Here is a 22,731-nt window from a genome sequence, read left to right as displayed (position 1 = left end):
TAATCTTGGTATCTGATGAAAGCTTACATTCTGAGGTATGTTGTTGTGTATTTGGATTTGATGTCAGTCAATTAGGCACAAATTTACATTAGCATAACCACAAAAAAACACATTTTCTTCCATTCCTCCTGAGGTTTTGATCAAAAAGGGCACACAAAATGCACTGTCAAAGTGTTTTTATGTTGAAGAATTGTAAAATGAACTATTTACATAATATACAAAAACTGCAAAATACAAAACACACACACACACACACACAAGAAATATTTACATGTTATATAGAAAAGTCACAAATTATTCATGGTGTGCCATGTATTGTAACAGTCCCTGGTTATTACGAAGCACAGGCATACGTTGCAGGAGGTGCACTTTATTGTGGTCCTCCGGTGGCAGTGGACACACCTCCTCCGACCAACGGTGCCATCCTGCGAAAAGTGAACAGGCTTGTGTGAGGCACCTTGGGGAGCAGGAGGGGGTGGCTGTGGAGGGGCTGTGGTGGTAGACCCAACTTCTCTCAGCTCCATCACCAGGGTCTCCTGAAAGGCCTTGTGGGACATCACCTTCTCCTGCCTTGCAGTGGCGATCTCCTTGTAAAGGATGTAGGCATTGACGATGGCGATGTCGATGAAGTGGTACAGGAAAGACCGGTACCACTTCTTGGTTTTGTGCAGGACACTGTAATAACCGATCATGGCATCTGACAGGTCCACACCACCCATGTTCCTGAGTAGAAAAGGAACATAGCCATTACATTACATATTGATGCACTCTCACTCACTCATTTTCTATCGCTTATCCGAGATATTGATGCATTGACATGATATCAATATTCATTTCAAAAAAACACTGTACATACCTGTTGTAATCCTTGATGGCTGGTGGAATGGAGATATCCTGCACACGCCACTGCCCATCTGCCCCCTTGATCCGTCTCCGGACACTATCGTCCCCATGTGCTGCATGAAGTGTGGAACACATCAGCACATCTCTGGTGTCCCTCCACTGCACAAACACCAGGGGCCCCTCACGGATCCAGCGAATGGTGCCCCGGGGAGACGACCTCACAAGCCCGCCTGGCCTGTCTTTGGGGAACCCAATACGCTGTCCGCAAATGGTACCGCAGGCCCAGATCTTCTTTTGCAGGAGGTCACGAAAGAGATCTGGGCTTGTGTAAAAGTTATCTACAAATAACTTGTACCCGGTACCAAGCAAATGCTTATTTGTGAGACGCATGACGGAGTCATAGCTGAGCCCCTTGTTGATTGTTGCTCCCCTGCCTTCATAGATGAAGAAGTCCCAGGTGTAACCACTGGTGGAATCCGCCAGCACAAACAGCTTATAACCCCACTTCACGGGCTTATTCTTCATGTACTGGCGGATTCGGCTGCGGGCTTTGTAGGCGACCATCCTCTCATCGATGGAAATGCTCTGGTGGGGTTGATAATGTGCCATGCACAACTGCCTGAACTCCTGGTACAATGGCTTTATTTTGCCAAGCTTATTGTACCCAGCGGTGCCTCTTCTTGAGTCGTTGGCAGCATCTTCATCAGGGTCACTGAGGTGGAGGGCGCGAGAGATGGCTCTGAAGCGGCGCCCGGAGATCACGCTTGAGGGAAAAGACAAGGCATACAGCTCATACCTTCTCCAATAGTCAGTGATTGCTGTTGTCTTGAGTATTCCCATATATATGATCATTGCGAGGTTAGGACATCATCTCTGCCATGGTAATCCTCTTCAATGTGTCTGGGTGATTCCTTTCTCCATATTTGTTGGAATTGTTCATGATGTCTTTGATAATGGTATTTGTCATGAATAAACTGAACAATTGTAGGATGGTGTATTTTACACCACCCATGAGCTGGCCACCAGGTGTGCGTGCTGGGAGTAAGGATGGCTGATCAGGAGTGATGTCCTCAACATCAGTGCCCTGCCATGCACCTTCAAGTCCAGAACTCGGAGTGCTTCTCCCTCCTGCTCTCCCTCTGCCTCTTCCTCTCCCATGACTTGCAGGCTGTGTGGAGCTAGAGGGTTGGGGTTCCAGGTCCTCCTCCTCCTCCTCCTCCTCCTCCTCCTCCACAGTCACTGGGGTCCTCATGGGCCTCTTTCTCTCTGGCTGCCAATCTGAGTCTGATGACTCTGGCTCTCTGAAACAAAGAAATGCAATGGTTAGCTTGTCACACCTCATTCACATACATTCAAACAATCTCAATGCCCAATAACAATCTCAATGCCCAATAACGACCTACAACCCTCAGAATAAACTCGGTGCAATACCAGGCAGAAATTCTGGCTCTCTGAAACAAAGAAATGCAATGAGTAGCTTGTCACACCTCATCCAGACACATTCAAACAATCTCAATGCCCAATAACAATCTCAATGCCCAATAGCGACCCACAACCCTCAGAATAAACTCAGTGCAATACCAGGCAGAAATTCTGGCTCTCTGAAACAAAGAAATGCAATGAATAGCTTGTCACACCTCATCCAGACACATTCAAACAATCTCAATGCCCAATAACAATCTCAATGCCCAATAACGACCCACAACCCTCAGAATAAACTCAGTGCAATACCAGGCAGAAATTCTGGCTCTCTGAAACAAAGAAATGCAATGAATAGCTTGTCACACCTCATCCAGACACATTCAAACAATCTCAATGCCCAATAACAACCCCCAACACTCAGAATAAACTAAATGCAATACCAGGCAGAAATTGTTTTTACACAGCACCCTTCCCAAAATACAAAGTTTCTGTATTGACCACAGTCAGATCACATTTAGAATTTCCCCTTACACATACACGCACGCACGCACCCACACCCACACACATATATTTACATATATATTATATATTATATATATATATATATATTTACACACATATATATATATATATATATATATTTACACACATATATATATATATATATTTACACACACACATATATATATATATATATATATATATATATATATATATATATATATATATATATATATATATATATATATGTATCCATAAAATAATAAACACATAACATAATATATGTACTCACAGTTCTAGATCAGGATCTCTTCCATTTAGGAAATCCTCATCAGCTTCAGAATCCATGGATAAATCGCTCTCTGCCGAGGACGAAAAATCATCTTCGGATAATTCGCACAGCATGCTGGCTACCTGCGCAGGCGTGAAAAACTTTTTGCCTTCCATTTGGAAATTCTTGGCAAACTTTTCAAAAATACCTACAAGTATAGTAAAGTACAAGTACAAAAAACCGCACCAACGTCACAAACGTCACTTTCCGCAATAACAACAACACTAACAGCTGTGTGTGAGGGCGCACGCTTTACGCATCTGGAGATATGTTTATACGCACGGCTCTAACAGCCACGCCCCTTTACCTGATGGTACATATCATATATTGTTGGAATCGACTGTTTATTGGCTACAGAGCTATGACACTCACGGATCATGCAATCGCTACTGGAGGGAGCAATTGTCAATCAAAGAGAGGGTGTCCCACATAGGATGGAGAGACATCATTGGCTTGTTAGCTGCCTATCTCTGCATCACAGGCACCGATTGGATCATGAGAGGGCTTGTTTGAATCGGTAAACCCTTTTCTACAAATCTGATGCCCAAGTGTAGTTTTGTAAGCCTCCATTGAGCAGTGAGAGCCGAAAGAAAGGGCGGAATAGAAGTACAGTTCGCAGTTTCCGGCAAGAAACGTAATATTTGTGAGTCGAGCAAAGCGTTTTTGATTAAAATGCTTACATATTCCAGTTCCGTAAACTCTTGGGGATTTTTACAAGCATTTTGTTTTGGAAAATAATACCCCAGTGAAGAAAAGCAAGCGTTTAATTGTAAGTAAACAGACCGAACTAGCGCCGCCTAGTTTCGGTGGCTATCAAATTGATTAAATTATTATGACGGCTATAAACCATATTATGCTTTGTGTGTGGGCTTAATAAAATCACGAGAGTTTAAGCTTTCAAACAGTATATAATTTAACCATGTATTTAGAGGATTTAATGATTAAAAGTTACAATGAAGTTGCTGCAGCTTCACCTCCTAGCGGTGGTGGCTAGTTTCCGCGACGGGGACCTGTAAGAGGTTAACGTAAATCCTGCCAAACGGTCTGTGGCTAAACTAGTGTTGAATTCATTGTGGGGCAAGATGTGCCAAAGACCGTTTGTTGTTTAGCAAACAGTTTTAATATTTGGTAACCTTTCTCGACGGAGGCCCACGTACCCGTTAGAGCACAACTATATGCACAACTATGGTTCCGCATATCCTTAACCCCCGAGTGACAGAAATGACAGACATAACTACATCCCAAAAATCCTGTGATGTTTTTAACACCATAATAATGATGGTCATGCAAAAACAAGTACAACGTTTTTTCATGTGGTGTCTTGCTGGTTTGAAAGAAAGAGAATCCTGCTTTATCGCTAGTTTTGTACACAATTACAATTTTACACTGTAAATGTGGCTCAAATTTACTCACATCGGCAAAGGTGACGGGTGTGTTTTCAGTTAAACCTACAGCGTATTGGAGCTGTTTAGCAATCTTTTCATTTTGAAAATCGCTTTTATCACGATTTAAAAGCTGTGTAATGCATAATGCAAAGCACATGTTGTCTTTATTGTAAAAAATATACAAGTGTCACATCTTCTGAATTGAATATTGTAGCAACTTTCCATCTACAACCTATACCACCGCGAGGTGGTCGAACTATCTGTACTACCAGTTCAAGCGAATTATCGGTAAATATGTCACGATTACTTTGAATGGTATTTTCGAGCGTGGTCAAAAAAGACTGTAAATCGATGGCTCCACTGACTAGTTGAATGTGAGATGATACATTGAGTGTAACACCTCTAATTTCAACGGTGACATAATCCTTAGGTGAAATCATTTCATTCACAACTTCTATCACGCTGTTTAAAATCTCTAAAACATAATTATAAAATTCAGCAAAACTGTTGACATTAGCGATAGAAGAAAAATTCACTCTCTCTGTGTTGTTGAAGTTGTCACGATTAATTATCCTAATATTACTATCTACACCATGGCCTATTTGATTGTTTTCAACACTAGGTGGCAGCGCATTGGCTACGTGATCTAAGGGTACATTTTCAATACTAGGTGGCAGCGCATTGTCTACGTGATCTAAGGGTACATTTTCAACACTACGTGGCAGCGCATTGTCTACGTGATCTAAGGGTACATTTTCAACACTAGGTGGCAGCGCATTGTCTACGTGATCTAAGGGCACATTTTCAAAACTAGGTGGCGCATTGTCTACGTGATCTAAGGGTACATTTTCAACACTAGGTGGCAGCGCATTGTCTACGTGATCTAAGGGTACATTTTCAACACTAGGTGGCAGCGCATTGTCTACGTGATCTAAGGGTACATTTTCAACACTAGGTGGCGGCACATTTACTGATGTATCATTTACCATTTCAGGAATGTACTCATGATCAGTTTCGGGATTTTGCAGAACATTAACAGGTTGGTTGATTAAGTTAATGATATTGTCATTTAACAAAATAAGATTTTGATTAAGACCGTGAAGTAAATCTTGTTGAGATGCAGGTTCTTGATGTTGACAGGTTACCGGAGGTGTTGCATTAACGACACTTTGTTCGTTAGATAAGATAAAACTATCTTTCAATTGGTTTACAGCTTCTATCAAAAAGGGATTTAACTGCACAGGTTGATCTTGATCATTTAGACTATTCTGCAACGTTAACAGACTCTGATTCAATTCTAAGAACACGTCATGATGAGGCAGCTGTGTTTTTGTCGCTGTTAAACTATCGGTCAATGCCGTATTAGGGCTCTGAATATCATGTCTGTGTCGATCTTAAACCATCATTCAAGGTTACCGGAGGTGTTGCATTGGTTAAAATGGGGTTCAGGGTTGTGTACGGGTCACGTTGTAACAGACTACTTGAAAAAGTTGAAAAAGAAGACTACTTGAAAAAGAAGTTTCACCAAAGCAGAGATCATGTGACGATGTAGGGTCATTTTCAATTCGAATTTTTTTAGATTCTGAAGAGGGAGAATTACTCGAACGCTTCTGAGCCATTTCTAAAATAATAATGTCTTAACAATTCTTTATTCACCATAACACACCAATTTAAGGATTCCAGAGTATTACACAAGGATTGAACATACTCACTGTCAGAAGTGTTTTGTAGTGCGTTGTAGACATGCTCAACGTTTTCAGTTATTCTATCCTTTAGCTGAAAAAAATCCTGAAGAGTGTCTCCAATGTTGAAATTTTTTTCAATACGTTTTCACAGACAATTGTGTCAGATAGGCTGGTCTTGTTCTGTAATTAAAACAGACTTTACGTATAAACCCAACTAAAACTAGTTATAATAAGTCACTCTTCTAAATATTGAAAATCTCATATATGGTAATATCAAACGATAAGCATTCTAATACTTATAAATTTACAATAAAGTTAATAATAAGCTCTTACCTATTGAAAAGGCCATGCTCTCAATGCTTAGAAGATCGTAGATGTTCTGTTCCGTTGTGGGATTTCTAAAGACGCGAAGTCATAGCCAAATTTTCAGAAACTTTTTACTTTTTACCTACACGTGGGTGGGCGTGTCCGCTCAGGGTGTGTGCGGGTTTTTGCTCATGCGCGTTTGCGCGTGTGCACGTTTCCGCTCAGGGTGCGCGTGTGCGCGTCTTTCTTCTCACGCGCGTTTGGTCAGGATGCGCATGTGTGACGTTATAGATAGCACCCCCATTGACTAACGATCAGACTGAGAGACGCTCCTAACACAACGGAGGTGTCATAATCTTGATTTGAAAACCATCCGGTCTGAGGGGAGGGGTAACCTATCGCAAAACACCCCCGGATCAAACACAAGTACAAACAAGTACCTATCTCTATCTAGTCAATCAAACATATGGACTTGTTTAACAACACTACTTTCCTCTGAGGGGTCATAAATCCCCATTTAAAAACAACAACAACAACAAAACATAGGTCCTTGTTTTACAATACTGCTTCCTCTGAGGGGGGTTAAAACAAACCCATTTTTAAAAAAAATATGTCCTTGTTTTACAACACTGCTTCCTCTGAGGGGTCATAAAACCCCATTTAAAAAAAACAACAACAAAACATAAGTCCTTGTTTTAATTACTTATCACCTGTCTACGGGGAACCAGGCAAAAAACATATTTCCTTGTTTTACAACACTGCTTCCTCTGAGGGGGTCATAAAACCCCATTTAAAAAAAAAACAACAACAACAAAACATAGGTCCTTGTTTTAATTACTTGTCACCTGTCTACGGGAACAAGGCAAAAACATATGTCCTTGTTTTAATTACTTGTCACCTGTCTATGGGAGCCAAGCACGATGGTGTTAAAACAATATGAAAAGAGAGGGGGTGGTGGGATGTAAAGTGGGTCTCTTTAACTACTTGGAGTCAAGACATACATCTACCACACCAGAAGGTATGACCTTTGACCTTTAACCTTTAATAATTTCATATCACTAATGACAGCTGTCATATCAGCTGTCATACCAGCTGGCATAGCAGTTGTCAGGGTAATAAAACTGTCAGCTTGATGGAATATGACCTGTAATACTCTCTGGTAGTCTCATGGATAAACTAAATAGGCCTGTTTGCCATTTTAGTAGAGCTCAAAAGAAAACATTTTAACATAAATAAATAGGCTAGAGAAGATGCAAGAGAGCATACATTATGTATAATGTATGTATAATCTGAGTTTTGGCAACCAATAGGCCTAATAGTCATCTACAAGTAGCCTACAATCGGAGACGACTACCCATCAGACTACGGTCTTATTTATTAATGGTATGTTTTTAATTATCATAGCAGCATTAACATAAATAGATAGCCTATGCATATACAGTAAGCCCAAACAGAAATGCACAGTTTGTGTGTGTTTACCACTGACCAGGTTTTCCTCGAGGTGTGGGGTCTGTTTACACAGCCAGAAACTAACAAACAAAAAGCTTTATTTTATATAACCCTATTGAGCCTTCAAAGTGCTCTCTGAAACTACACCTGAGATGGCTTTTGTACATTGAAATGAGAACATGAAAAGTTTGTTGTAGAGTTAAGCCATATACATCGTTAGAAAGGTCTTGACCTGGAGAATAACATTGAATAATTGACCTCAGTTATCATATCAATATAGTCAACAACTTGGGACACTGTCAAATATGGTTAAAATTAATTTAAACCTATTTAACAATTAAATATTTAAAATCTGATTGCATAAATTACAATCCCCTAAACTCCTCACTGTACACTCAACTCACTATTTACAACCTCCAATTATAAGAAAAACAAATGTTTTAAAAACTACAATTCCCTACAGGTGAATATAAATATATAAAACTAAATGGAATATAAATTCACTGAACAAAGAATGTAAAAATAAAATAAAAGCAGCCAATGGGAAGATAAAAAAGGATTAATCCACATAAACTTAGTTCAGGAGCATTTCAAGCCAATATTCGTTACGTAAGAACCTACTGTATGTGACACACTGTCTTGTGGATTATGACTGTAAAATCATTGTTTAAGTAATTTATTAAGGTAATCACTTTTCATTGACCTCTCAAGTGTGCTGTAACAATGGCTGAAAACATGACAATAACTCATTATGGAAAACATTTTATTTTTTACAAACTTATACAGTATTTGTTTCAAAGGATTCAACTGGAAATTTTAAAAAAATCTGCAGTGCTAGTTATCATATTCATCCTCACTGTCATCATTATCACTATCATCATTGTATACCAGTGTCTGTATGCTTGGCATGGGGAGGGCCCGACACAAGTGGGGGTTGTCTGCAGGAACAATGTCTGCCACATGTGGGTGAAACATCACAATGGCTTGATGTCGTTTTCTTTCCAGCTGATGGAGACGTTGAATGAGAGCAGCTTTTGCACCAGGCTGCTCAGTGTCTTTGATGGCAGAGTATAGAAAGGCATGCTGCTGATGGAGGTGTTCAGTTACACTTCTCATTTCCTGGTAAAGCATACGCTTTTCCTCAGCTGCCCGAGTCTTCATATGTAAGGCATCAATCCGTCGCCTTTTTAGACTCCTCGAAACATCTTCTTCTTCAATCTAGAAGACAAAAGAAAAAGTGTTATGTCATGTTACCAGGTGGTCTCTAATATGATTGGCATGTAGTTAGTTAGTCAGATGGTTACTAGACTGACTGCTGTGTGGTTACTAGGGTTGAGTAACTATACTTGCAGTGTCATCAAAGCAGAAGTAGACATGCAAAGAGGGATCACATGATTCCTGAAAATCAATTGTTGCAGGGAAGATGCTCATCTGCGGGGGCCATTGAATGCTGTTGTATTCTTTTATTGCCTGTCTCAGTCTCTTGTTGGAGCTGACTACCTGCTTGGAGAGTCTAATGGCAATGCCCTGCCCATCTGAAGCAAAGTTAGGAAACACGCATGCAGAAAAATGAATGTATTTGTTTGTATTGTAGTCCTTTTTAAGTTGAAACTTAATGTCTTACTGTATCTACTTATCCACAGCACTTTACCTGGATATTTTCTTTCCAGGTGGAGGAGGACTGCTCTCTTCCTTGATTCAGTTCTAGCCTTGCAGATCAGTTGGAGCTCTGAGCTCACGCTCCACATCTTAGAGTAGAACTTAAGAGTAGACTGGAAGTCTGAATCAGACTCTTGCCATCTTCTCCTAATGCGGAGTTTTTTCTCCATGTTCAGCAGAGAGTCCTCAATTCTACAATGGTTAGCAAATAATTATTATTAAATGTTATGTCACACTTGATCAGAGAACAGTAACAACAGATTACTGCTTACTTACTCTGTTTCACCCTCCTTGTGTGACTCACGAGTCCCAGATCTACACATTACAAAAAGTTCAGTAGCTAGCAAGCAGAAAGCATTACTGTGGTACACCTGACCAAACATATGTTACAAGTAAGGCCTTGGTGGTCATTGATTACTAATTACACTACATTCAGATATTGCAGAATTATTGCAAATCTTCATTTATAAGCACTGGTGACAGTTTCCTTCAAAACTACTGTATGCTGTTACTATAATCACATGTTGAAGCACATCAGCAGGGCACATAAAGACAGCTGTAATTACCATAGTCTTACATAAACACATTAAGCTCTTACTTGAACTTCTAGAACTGAATCAGTCTGATGATGTAGTCCATTTTCCATCTACAGACAGTCTGGAGAACAAATAAAGAAGACATTACTACCACTCTAATAAAATAATTTCATGATACTTCTTCACATAGCTTACAGGATTATATTTTATTACTGTACACAAAGGTAAGTATAACATTTGCAATATTCTTAGTTAAAAAATATTCATGACCTTTTTACAGTATTCAAGACATTAACTTCAGTTCCTTATTGGTTTCTGTTTCTGATGGGCTAGCTCCATCTCCCTTTTTCCGCATCTCTCCAATGTCTCCTTCAGAAACCAACACTACAAAACAAAAATAACAGAAACCAAGACGCACGTCAATCCTACATACTCTTGTGTAAATGGAATGTAAAATTCTCCTATCTTCAACTATTGTTACCTGCTTCTTATGTGTATTGTTTACCTGGTGCCTCTCTGATGACAGATGAGAGATCTTCTTGAGCGAGAATCGATATTATCTCTGCTTTGTCTAGTCTTTGCAGGAGCTGCACTTCTGAAAAGACAGTTTAATCTACTTCTGCTTCCCAATGTGTGTGTGATTGGCTTCACTCCAGAAAATATAAAATGTATAAACAGTGAACAACCAGCACAAAATTTTGAAAGGTTATAGAGCAGTGGACAAAACTGTGGGTCAGTTGATTTCCTCCGTCCATAATGCAAAAGGGCATCAGTCAGTAGGTCAAGGCGATGAGATGGAGTCATCTCCTTTGTGACTCTGGCAAATCTTCGGAGGAAAGACCACAGCCTTCCCATTCCTTCCCCGTCTGTGAGCCCAAACCCATCGAGCCGCCCGGTACTGTACTTGATCTATGATTAAAGCAAAGCGGTAAAATATCACATACTGTACACTGACACTGAGCATGATCCTACTGCTTATAGTGATCACGGTTACAGTGTTCAACCACTTATATGAATCAAAAAGCTTGGGACAGAATCATTCCTATAGAAATGCTGTGTAAATAATTTGTTTATAGTAATCAAGTAGTCCGCTTACGATGTTCATATTGGGTATGTTTGGTGTGTGTGTGTGTACATGCCTGCTGTCCGCAGTTGCGTGTCATGTGATGTTTTCCTTTACTCACACTGCCGTGGTCTAGGGAGTTATTTTCCCCACCCATTCCTGCACTGCTGGTGTTATGGGACTTTTATTGTGCATAATTAACATCCCTGCACTCTCACAGCAGCAGGTATGTATACTGTATGTAATGTAAGTGGAGTGTAATGCCATATTCATGTAATTATTATAAAAATTAGATGGTAATCTGCATAAAAATAAACAAAGGAAACTAAATTGGTTAAAACAATCCTCAGCTTATAGTGATTAGTTGACATGAACAGATTTGAAATAAGCGGTTCCACTGGATTGTCCTACACATTGCATCTCTAAAACAAGTTTAGACAAACTCCAGGTTAGAAAAATGTTAGATTAAAGATTATTTTTAGGCATTTCTAGCTCATTTCAGCTTTGCAGTGGATAGACAGGAAAAATGGAGGCCAAACAAGGAGTGAATTGTGTGTGTAACATGTCCTGATGTCCCTATGAAGTCAATGAATTACCTGGCAGGGCAATTTGTGTCCATAAACATGAAATGCTGGTATGGCCAAGGAGATGTTGTGTGGTATGCCCTCCCCTGATTTCTGTTTGAACACAGTATGACAATTTTGAGTTGATGTGTCAAGGTATTTTCTCAAAATAATAATTCAGTTTTACACAGAAAAAAAATGGTACTTACCTGCAAATGTGAGGCAACAACACAGGCAATGTCATAGACTACTCGCAGGTGTATGTTCTTGTCCTTACATCTTTGAAGTAACGCATCGGTGACATACAGGGGATAGGCTAATCTATTCCAACACAAAAATGTGAATGATAAAACACTTTATACTGAGGAAAAGTTAAAAATAATTATATTTGTATAAAAATAATTCTCCTTGGCTCATGTTGACAAACATTAGGGGCATTTCATGACGACAGGATGCTCCAAACACTCCTGTTACGTCTTTGCTTGTTGTTGTGACCTCAACACATTGCCAGCCTTAAAGTCACTGCAGTCCTAAAGATTTAATGAAAATATTGAATTTATGGGAGGAATAATGGTCTTTTCCCACAAGTTAAATCTAATATTTTATGGACTCGTTCCTAATAAAGTATTCTGCAACTATGACTAACTTCGTGTGGCTTTGAGCTGTCAAGATGTGATAGCAGGTACTCCTCTACATCCTTTTCATCAACAAATATGCGGGTTCCATGTAATGGCTCAACTACACTTGTCCCTGAGCTTTGCTTCATCACAAGGCCAAAGTTGGCATCCAATGTCACTATCATATCTCCATCCGCCTAGAAAACAAACAGTTACAGTAATCCTGGTTTTGTATCTGCACCAGGCTTATACATTAATGCTGTTACTGTTTTAGTATAATACTTTAACCATAATTGCATTTTTCATGACCTAATGGCAATTGATATCTGCAAATCAGATAACTCTGTATAATCAAAAAGAATCATGTTAGAACTAGAACCAACCTTTGGACATGCTGGGCATGTGGTCCCATCATCTAATTGTGGGCAAACATCTACCAAACTTCTTTGTCTGCAGTGGTGATGCTTAAAATGGGATATGGATTCTCCCGCCAGGGCTCTGTAAAGGGTGTTACGGTATAAGCAGCAGTCAGTGAAAACATTACAGTTTCACATCTTACATCTGGTGATGGTGGTTCACTCAGTTGTTATTTTATAGAAAAATATCAAGAATACTTTTGCATGCAACTGTACAATCCTAGATGGTTCCATAAATGTTTACTTTTAGTTGTGATATTTAATCATGTAGTACAATCAAGGAAGAAAGTGTAATTTTCTCATCTATATGGTAGGGCTGCTCAATTATGAGCAAAATCATAATCACGATTATTTTGCTAAAAATCATGATCACATGACACCGTATTTAACATGATTACTCAGTGACTTTGAAAACATGCATTTATTTAACCTTTTTATCATGTAAGTGTTGAAATAGGCTACACATGTCAAAGCAGTGGTGCCTTCGAAGTGCCTTACAAACACATCGGTCCAGCAGCGCGCAATTTATAATTGCACAAAAATTGTTGCACAATATTGTTTTACCTCAATTATCTTGTTTTTGTAATTGTTTGAATCAAAATTTAAATTGAAAATCAAAAACGATTAATTGCACAGCCCTACAATATGGACTCATTAGTCTTCCATGAAAGTAATGGAAATGTTCACTTCACAGACAAGACTTCAAACTGACCTCTGTAAACTGACTTACCTCTGCAAGTGTGAGGTTATTTTTCCAGCGCAGGGTGTTGCAAAAACCCTCAACAGAAACCTGACACTCCAGTGACAGACAAACAAAAAGCTCAAGCAGAGGGATAGAAAAGGCTGTCTGGGGCTTGTCAGCTGTTGCTGGCCAGAGCCCATACCTTAACGGTGTGCAGGATTCTGGTTCACTCACTCTCACACTCTCCGCTTATCTGAACTTCCCGGGTCACGGGGAGCCTGTGCCTATCAAGAGAGAGTCAAGAAGCTTTTTATTGTCATTTCAACCATATATAGCTGTTGCAGTACACAGTGAAATGAGACAACGTTTCTCCAGGATCAAGGTGCTACATAAAACAAAGACAGGGCTAAGGACATGTAAGTAGTTTTAGCCACATAAAGTGCAACTGTGCAACCTGGTGCAAACAGTGCAGGACAAGACAAGCAAGACAGTGCAGGACAAAAGACAGTGCAGGACAAAAAACAGTGCAAACATTAAGTTACAAGACAATACAAAAAGTACAAAAAATGCAATACACAAAAGACAGTAACAGAAACCGCGCCGACCGACCGGTGTAAATACTGAATGTTCAAACAATATTTTGTGCAGTAAAAGAATGAACAGCAGCAGGTTCTTAGCAGCAGGTCCTTTGGATTATATATGGAGTTGTGCAAAAAATAGCAGATGACTGAGATATTGTCCAATATGTGCAAAAACAGCAGAAAAGTGTGCAAAACAGTGTGTGTGTTTTGTGAGGGTCTGTGCAGTCCATACAGATGATGTGTGTGTATGTTGTGCTCAGTATAGTACAGTTCGGTTATTGAGAAGTCTGATGGCTTGTGGGAAAAAACTGTTACGCAGTCTGGTCGTGAGGGCCCGAATGCTTCGGTACCTTTTTCCAGACGGCAGGAGGGTGAAGAGTGTGTGTGAGGGGTGTGTGGGGTCATCGACAATGCTGTTGCCTTTGCGGACACAGCGTGTGGTGTAAGTGTCCATGATAGAGGGAAGAGAGACCCCAATGATCTTCTCCGCTGTCCTCACTATCCGCTGCAGGGTTTTGCGATCCGAGATCGTACAGTTCCCAAACCAGACAGTGATGCAGCTGCTCAGGATGCTCTCAATGGTCCCTCTGTAGAACATGGTCAGGGTTGGGGGAGGGAGATATGCCTTCGGAGGAAGTAGAGACGCTGCTGGGCTTTCTTGGTGACGGCGCTGGTGTTGAGTGACCAGGTGAGGTTCTCCGCTAGATGAACACCCAGAAATTTGGTGCTCTTGACGATCTCTACAGATGATGTCCACAACCTGAAGTCTCTCCTGAAGTCCATGTCTCTCCTGAAGTCCACAACCATCTCTTTAGTTTTGTCCACATTCAGAGAAAGGTTGTTGGCTCTACACCAGGCATTTAGTTGTTGCACCTCCTCCCTGTATGCTGACTCGTCGTTCTTGTTGATGAGACCCACCACGGTCGTGTCATCGGCGAACTTAATAATATGATTCGATCTGTGCATTGCTGCACAGTCGTGAGTCAGCAGAGTGAACAGCAGTGGACTGAGCACGCAGCCTTGAGGAGCTCCAGTGTTCAGTGTGGTGGTGCTGGAGATGCTGTTCCCGATCCGGACTGACTGAGGTCTCCCAGTCAGGAAGTCCAGGATCCAGTTGCAGAGGGAGGTGTTTAGTCCCAGCAGGCTCAGCTTCCCAATCAGGTGCTGAGGGATGATTGTATTGAATGCTGAACTAAAGTCTATGAACAGCATTCGTACATAAGTGTCCTTATTGTCCAGATGGGTGAGGGCTAAGTGGAGGGCTGTGGTAATGGCATCGTCTGTGGAGCGGTTTGGACGATACGCGAACTGTAGGGGGTCAAGTGAGGGTGGTAGCTGGGTCTTGATGTGCCTCATGACGAGCTTCTCGAAGCACTTCATAACTATGGGTGTGAGTGCAACGGGACGATAGTCATTGAGGCAAGACACTGTAGACTTCTTTGGGACAGGAACGATGGTGGTAGTTTTGAGGCACGTAGGAACAACGGCGCTGCTCAGGGAAATGTTGAAGATGTCCGTAAAGACATCCGCTAGCTGTTCCGCACATTCTCTGAGCACCCTGCCAGGAATGTTGTCTGGTCCAGCAGCCTTCCGTGGGTTAACTCTGCATAGAGATCTCCTCACGTCGGCCGTGGATAGACAGAGTACCTGGTCATCGGGACGAGGGATGGTCTTCCTTGGCGTAACGTTGTTCTGTACCTCGAACCGAGCGTAGAACTCGTTCAACGCATCTGGGAGGGAGGCGTCGCTATCACAAGCAGGTGAAGCTGTCTTGTAGTTTGTGATCGCCTGTATGCCCTGCCACATGCGCCGGGTGTCTCCGCTGTCCTGGAAGTGGCTGTGGATTGCCTGGGCATGTGCACGCTTTGCCTCTCTGATGGCTCGGGACAGTTTGGCCCTTGCTGTTCTTAGGGCCACCCTGTCCCCTGTTCTGAAGGCTAGGTCCCTAGACCTCAGCAGAGCACGCACATTAGCAGTCATCCACGGCTTCTGGTTGGGGTGTGTAGTGATGGTCTTGGAGATGGTCACGTCATCAATGCACTTGCCGATGTAACTGGTCACCGCTGACGTGTACTCCTCCAAGTTGACGGAGTCGCCGTTGGTTGCAGCCTCCCTGAAGATATTCCAGTCAGTGCACTCAAAGCAGTCCTGAAGAGCAGAAGTGGCTCCTGCTGGCCAGGTTCTCACCTGCTTCAGAACCGGTTTTGAGCGTCTGACGAGTGGTCTGTATGCAGGAATTAGCATAACAGTGATGTGGTCTGAGTAGCCGAGGTGGGGGCGGGGCTCCGCACGGTACGCGCCGGGAATGTTTGTGTAAACAAGATCCAGCGTGTTTTCACCTCTCGTAGCAAAGTCCACATGCTGATGGAATTTAGGGAGCACTGACTTAAGATTTGCATGGTTGAAATCTCCGGCGATGATAAAAAGTCCGTCGGGGTGAACATTCTGTAGGTCGCTAATAGCTCCGTATAGCTCACTTAGCGCCTCTTTAGCATTAGCGCTAGGAGGAATGTAAACTCCGACAATGTAAACAGTAGTAAATTCCCGTGGTAAATAAAATGGTCTGCATCTAACAGTCACAAACTCTACTGACGATGAGCAGTAAGTAGAAACAAGCACAGAGTTCTTGCACCATTCCGTGTTGATATAAACACACACACCACCACCGCGAGTCTTACCGCAAAGAGCTGCATTTCTGTCGGCTCTAAATGAAGTTAGCCCGTCCAGCTGAATGGCGGCGTCCGGAACTCTGTCGCTGAGCCACGTCTCCGTGAAAACAAACACACAGCAGTTTCTAACCTCTCTCCGTGTAGAGCGTTCGAGTCGGATGCAGTCCAGTTTATTGTCCAGGGAGCAAACGTTGGATAGTAGAATGGACGGGAGAGCCGGCCGGCTAGGGTTTGTTTTTAGCCTAGCACGGACGCCCGCTCGCTTACCGCGCTTCCGCTTCCTCGCGAACCGCTTTCGGCGTCCCCTCCCCTGGTCTCTGGTATCAGGCGACACCGGGGACTGGAGGCCTGGTCTCCGCAGCAAGCCGAGGTCACGAAGCCTAACCAGTACATCATCGTGCAGGTTGGTTGTTACACGATTTCTGTACTTTATTAGGTCCTGGTGTTTGTATACATGTTTATATACATGAACACCGCTGTCTCTGGCATCCATGTAGAAGCAATGGTCGGGCTCAAAACCGTAAATAAAAACTTAAAAACGTAATTAGCACCGTATTGAATCCGGAGAGGCCGCTGCGTGCTACTGCCGTGCCGCCATCTTGGAAACATCTTGCACATCTCAGGCGTCATTGGGCATCAAGGCAGGATACACCCTGGACGGAGTGCCAACCCATTGCAGGGCACACACACTCTCATTCACTCACGCAATCACACACTACAGACAATTTCCAGAGATGCCAATCAACCTACTATGCATGTCTTTGGGGGACCAGGTTATCACTTTTATCACTTTGACCAGGGGAGGAAACCGGAGTACCCGGAGGAAACCCCCGAGGCACGGGGAGAACATGCAAACTCCACACACACAAGGCGGAGGCGGGAATCGAACCCCGACCCTGCAGGTGTGAGGCAAACGTGCTAACCACTAAGCCACCGTGCCCCCCTGTTTCTGGTTCACACGCACACATATTGACTGTGACGGTGCAGAGCCGTCCTGCCAAATTAACAGAGGGAAATAAAAACATAAACAACTTCTACTAATGAGACTACCATATCAGCATAGACTAAATCACTTGAGTGTGTCACCTATAGCTTAATGATTGATATTATTGGAATCAGGATTTAAAGCAAGCAGGATTTTGGAAAATGACAAACCTGTGCTAACAATGACCTTCATGTCCTTTGTGTACACAGTATGGGTGTTATGGCCTTCAGGTAAATATAGGAATAGCCCCAGGGAGGATGGCTCATAGTAGGCATTCTGTAAGAAAGATTTTAAAACTCAAGACATTAAGACAGAGGTTCTCAACTCTGGCCCTCGAGATCCTCATTCCTGCAGAGTTTTTGCCAACCCTGATCAAACTCACCTGCCTGCAATTATCTGGTATTCCTGAACACCCTAATTATCTTGCTCAGGTGTGTTTAATCAGGGTTGCAGCAAAACTCTGCAGGAAGTGATTGGTGCCGAACAATTCAAACAGGCGAAATGGTCTTCCAACAGTCTTGAAGGAGTTCCCAGAGATGCTTAGCACTTGTTGGCCCTTTTTCCTTCACTCTGCGGTCCAGCTCACCACAAACCATCTCGATTGGGTTCAGGTCCTGTCACTGTAGAGGCCAGGTCATCTGCCGGAGCACCCCATCACTCTCCTTCATGGTCAAATAGCCCTTACACATCCTGGAGGTGTGTTTGGGGTCATTTATATATTGTGTGTGTGTACATATATATAAAGTTTGTTTAAAATATCTATTGAACAATGGCATTTGCTATCACACTGTAATTTGTAAAATACACACATTTTTGGTCTTAGCTTCCGACTCTCTCTTTTAGCGAGTAACAAGTAGTACGTGGTGGCGATGACCATGTTTTTTTTTAGAGGTGCTACCCGGAGTCGTTTGCCTATAGACAACTCCTGCTCTGTCTTCTTAAACAAAATAATAAACAAAACTATATATCACTCATTTGTTTATATTGTGCAGTTATGGTAAAACAGCTACTGCTTAAGTTACATACCTTTAAGCATCAGTATTTGTGCCCTGAAGAAGTCTTGCTTCCATCATAGCTACCCAATAAACCTGAGTTTGGTCAAACATGTCATAGTTAAAGTCCTGCCGTGCAACCGTCATCCAGGTACCGCACGTATGCAAACATTCTGATTCCCAGTGATCAGCAGATTCGTCTTGTAGAAGCAGAAGCTTTTTATTTACCCCAAAACAAAATCATAATTATGGTAGCAAAAACATGATGATCTGGAACACGTGCACTTATACTAATTTCGATAAACACTGTAAGGTATATAATGTAGTCGAAAACTGCGAGATTTATTTTTGGAAAGTGCAGGAACTACATTTACCTTTGTGAACATAGCTGATGCTAGGTAATATCTCTTCACATTACTGCTTTACCACACTACTTCTTAATTAATTAATACATACTGTACATACATACATACACATATATACAGGGCTGTCAAGTGTCACGCATTGAGAGTGACAGTCACTCATTTCAGTCTTTCTCTCTCTCACTCACACACACAAATTAATAAATAGGAATTATGTCTATTAAATTAAATTGCGGTCAGTGATCCTTACCAAATACTCCCCCATTATTGTGTTTTTTTTTTTGGTGGAGATGCCCGTCTTCAAAACTTGAGAGCCATATATATATATATATATATATATATATATATATATATATATATATATATATATATATATATATATATATATACACACATATATAAATGCGTGTGTGTGTGTGTGTGTGTACATACATACGCTGCGTTCCTTTCCGCATGGTTCTGAAGTGTGCTTGCGCGTGTCTATCTATTTATCTATCTATCTAATCAATAGTAAAATTCCATCGAAATTATTTACATAATACATAAGTATTTTAATTAAGTAATCTTTACATATTTTTTACAAAAGGATTATTCAAATCAGTTTGATATAATTTTACTACTAACTGAAATGCATAAAATTTGAAAAAATACTTTTTTGGAGTGTTTCTATGCTGGGATAGAACCCACAAGCTTCACTAAACCATCATCTGATAATTCATTTAAACTATCGCATCATATAGCCTAACCGTGTAGTACATAATTTTTTTTAGAATCATGACCCAAAAAAAAATTTAATTGTATCTCGAGCCAGAAAGCACAGATGAAGTAGCCCTTCCAAAGCGCAGAACAAGCGGTGGATGCTCTACTGTATGTAATTACATTTAAGATTTAAGATATTGTTTAACTATTGTTTATATTTTGTGACTATACTCAAAAACAAAGATTTAAGATTCATGCTGTTTCCTTTAAGAGGATAATTATGCAGTTATCTGTACATTTTCAAAGGGTTTTGTAATACATGTTAACATGCTATTACATACTGTACCCATTTATGATGATTCCACTGTACATCACTACAACAGTCAAGGTTCCAGTATTGCATATGTGGATTGTTTACAGTCTATCACCACATGCCACACTGCAATAATGTAATGCAACATCAGACTGTCACAAGAACATGTTAATAATGTTTTTTGGACTACTTTAACATCAGATAATGAAACAGATGACTCTGATGACAACTATGACAGTCTTTCTATTTTTGCAAGTGACACAGAAAGTGAAGTTGACACTGATGCATTTCAACAGGTTGTCCCTGATGACCTTGACCCAGACATGGACTCTATACTTACATCTGTAGGTACTACTACAAAAGCAGAGGCAGTGCTAATGATAATGACATATGCGGCTAGACATAACATATCTGGGACTCAACTACACCATTTGTTAAAACTTATAAATACTCTTTATGGCATAGAGGTGGTACCTGTATCAAGATATCTGTTAAACAAAGCATTCAAAATAATTCAGAAATGCTTGAATTTCACTTTTATTGTAGGTCATGTAAATCATACATTGGTACTCAACAAAATATTGAAGACAAAAATTACACAGTGTCTCCTGTGTGGCGATCCCTTAGAAATCAGTACCCTGAACAGCGGTAGTTTTCTCATCAATGTACCAATTGCACCTCAAATCCAGACACTACAAAATCCTCAAATTTCAAACAACATTGCCTACAGATATGAAAGGTCAAAAACTGAACACATTATATCTGACATATATGATGGTGACATGTATGCACAGCTTGCAAAAGCAGGTGAAGTTCTGTCAGATCCAAACAATTTCTCATTTAATTTCAATTCCGATGGCTCACCCCTGTACAAATCCTCCAAATTTTCAATATGGCCTATACAACTCCACTTGAATGAGCTGCCTCCCAAAATTCGATTCCAGAATGTGATGTTGGCAGGCCTTTGGTTTGGTCCACGGGAACCAGTTATGCACATTTTTCTTAAACCTTTTGTTGATCAGGCCAAAGATCTAGTGTACAAAGGTGTAACATGGAGAAAAAATGGAGAATGCATAACTAGTAAAATTGTAGGTTTATGTTGTTGTGTAGATTCAAAGGCCAGACCAGCCATACAGAACACCACACAATTTAATGGATACTTTGGTTGTGGATTTTGTCTGCATCCTGGTACCCTAGTAGACCGCCAGGTGAAGCATACAGTAACAACAACTGAATATGCAGACAGAGATGCTGAAGGATTGTTGTCTGATATGGAGCTTGCATTAACTAACAACAGTAGTATAAGAGGATTAAAGGGTCCCTCTCCTCTTATAAACATGCCATATTTTGATATAGTTTGGGGCTTTGTTCCAGACTACATGCATGCAGTCTTACTTGGTGTTATTAGACAGCTCACAGAGCTTCTTTTGAATAATAGTGACCAACCGTACTACATTGGAAGCCCCAACATTATGAGAGTCATAGAAAACAGATTAAGGAACATAAAACCACCACATATCATTACACGACTGCCCAGGCCCCTAACAGATCTGAAGTTTGGGAAAGCCTCAGAATGGCGAGCATGGCTTCTGTTCTACAGACTCCCTGTCTTAAACGGACTGCTCCAAACATGCTACATAAAGTACCTTAGCCTTTTGGTGTCCGGCTGTATTTCTTCTTCTCAAAGAGCAGGTCTCCTTTCAAGAGGTCAACCTAGCAGGTAAGTTGCTTTTAGAATTTGCTGTACGATTTCAGTTGCTCTATGGGGAAGCATCAATGACATTTAATGTGCATCTCCTTACACACCTTGCTAAGTCTGTTAAATTGTGGGGTCCATTGTGGGCACACACTGCAATTGTATTTGAAAATGCAAATGATGAGCTGTTAAAACTAGTCCAAGGAATCAAATGTGTAGCTCTACAGATTGTTAAGAGATTTCTGTCACACAGAGCTATACCACACTTTACAGTGAACTATACCATCAGTGAGAATGTTCAGACATTCTGTTTAGACTGACAGAACACCACAAAATGAAAAAATTCTCAACATGGCAAGATGCAACTGTTCTGGATGTTTCATAATGCAGAGATTATTATCAGAAATAAAGCCGAGTAAATCTGTTAATCACATAAATCAGGAAATGTACTACTGTAACAGTGAGCTTAAGACAATAAAATTTATGCATTTTAAAAGTGGTCATTGTCCTTCACCTTCTCATTAAAGCCATAATTACACAAACTGAGTATGTATTAGATATCTAACTTCACATTCAGTACTTGAAATGTTTAAGTCTATATTTAGGTGGTGTCAAGTGACTTAATATATCTATATAGACATATTATTTATTATATAATTAATATAATTGTTTTTTTGTTTTTAGCAGTAGTAGTACGTCTTTGCATCCTTATACACACATACATACATACATACATATTCTACTATGTATGGGTCTCTTTAGTTTTTAGAAAATCTTTTCAACTCCATTATGCATGTGTACTCGTAGTCTTAATGCTAACCCCAATCATTAAAAAAAGTAAAATCGTCTCTAATTTTACAACACAACTTCTAAATAAATTATAATGTATGAGTAATGAAAAAAAAACAAAAACAAAAAAATCTGCATCTTCTTGTTTTTCTTCCAAAACCCATTGTTACACCCAAATGTGTCTGTC

The 22,731-nt window shown here is 40.8% G+C and overlaps 1 protein-coding gene and 1 long non-coding RNA gene across 2 annotated transcripts; both read right to left on the bottom strand.

Moving 5' to 3' along the window:
- Nucleotides 1-8,756: 8,756 nt before the first annotated feature.
- On the bottom strand, nucleotides 8,757-9,978 carry LOC125141058. Its single transcript, XM_047812601.1, has 4 exons — nucleotides 9,858-9,978; nucleotides 9,574-9,773; nucleotides 9,273-9,457; nucleotides 8,757-9,140 (listed from the first exon to the last, which is right to left on the bottom strand). Exons 1-4 carry the CDS (start codon nucleotides 9,962-9,964, stop codon nucleotides 8,757-8,759), a joined length of 876 nt encoding a protein of 291 aa, XP_047668557.1. The 5' UTR covers nucleotides 9,965-9,978.
- A 1,673-nt stretch (nucleotides 9,979-11,651) lies between these two features.
- On the bottom strand, nucleotides 11,652-13,012 carry LOC125141041. The gene is made up of 4 exons (XR_007140383.1): nucleotides 12,744-13,012; nucleotides 12,390-12,557; nucleotides 11,953-12,273; nucleotides 11,652-11,857 (listed from the first exon to the last, which is right to left on the bottom strand). It is a non-coding gene; the product is annotated as an uncharacterized LOC125141041 (long non-coding RNA).
- Between the last annotated feature and the right edge of the window lie 9,719 nt (nucleotides 13,013-22,731).

This window comes from Tachysurus fulvidraco, chromosome 4, assembly GCF_022655615.1.
Source record: "Tachysurus fulvidraco isolate hzauxx_2018 chromosome 4, HZAU_PFXX_2.0, whole genome shotgun sequence".
NCBI lineage: Eukaryota > Metazoa > Chordata > Actinopteri > Siluriformes > Bagridae > Tachysurus > Tachysurus fulvidraco.
Note: the sequence above shows the minus strand (reverse complement) of the source record. Positions and strands in the feature narration are given on the sequence as shown.

Coding starts and splice junctions, on each gene's coding strand:
- LOC125141058 (XM_047812601.1), bottom strand. CDS start 9,964: ATGTTTGGTCAGGTGTACCACAGTAATGCTTTCTGCTTGCTAGCTACT. Junction 9,458..9,573: donor CCTGGAAAGAAAATATCCAG/GTAAAGTGCTGT, acceptor ACTTTGCTTCAG/ATGGGCAGGGCATTGCCATT. Junction 9,141..9,272: donor ACTTCTGCTTTGATGACACT/GCAAGTATAGTT, acceptor TTTGTCTTCTAG/ATTGAAGAAGAAGATGTTTC.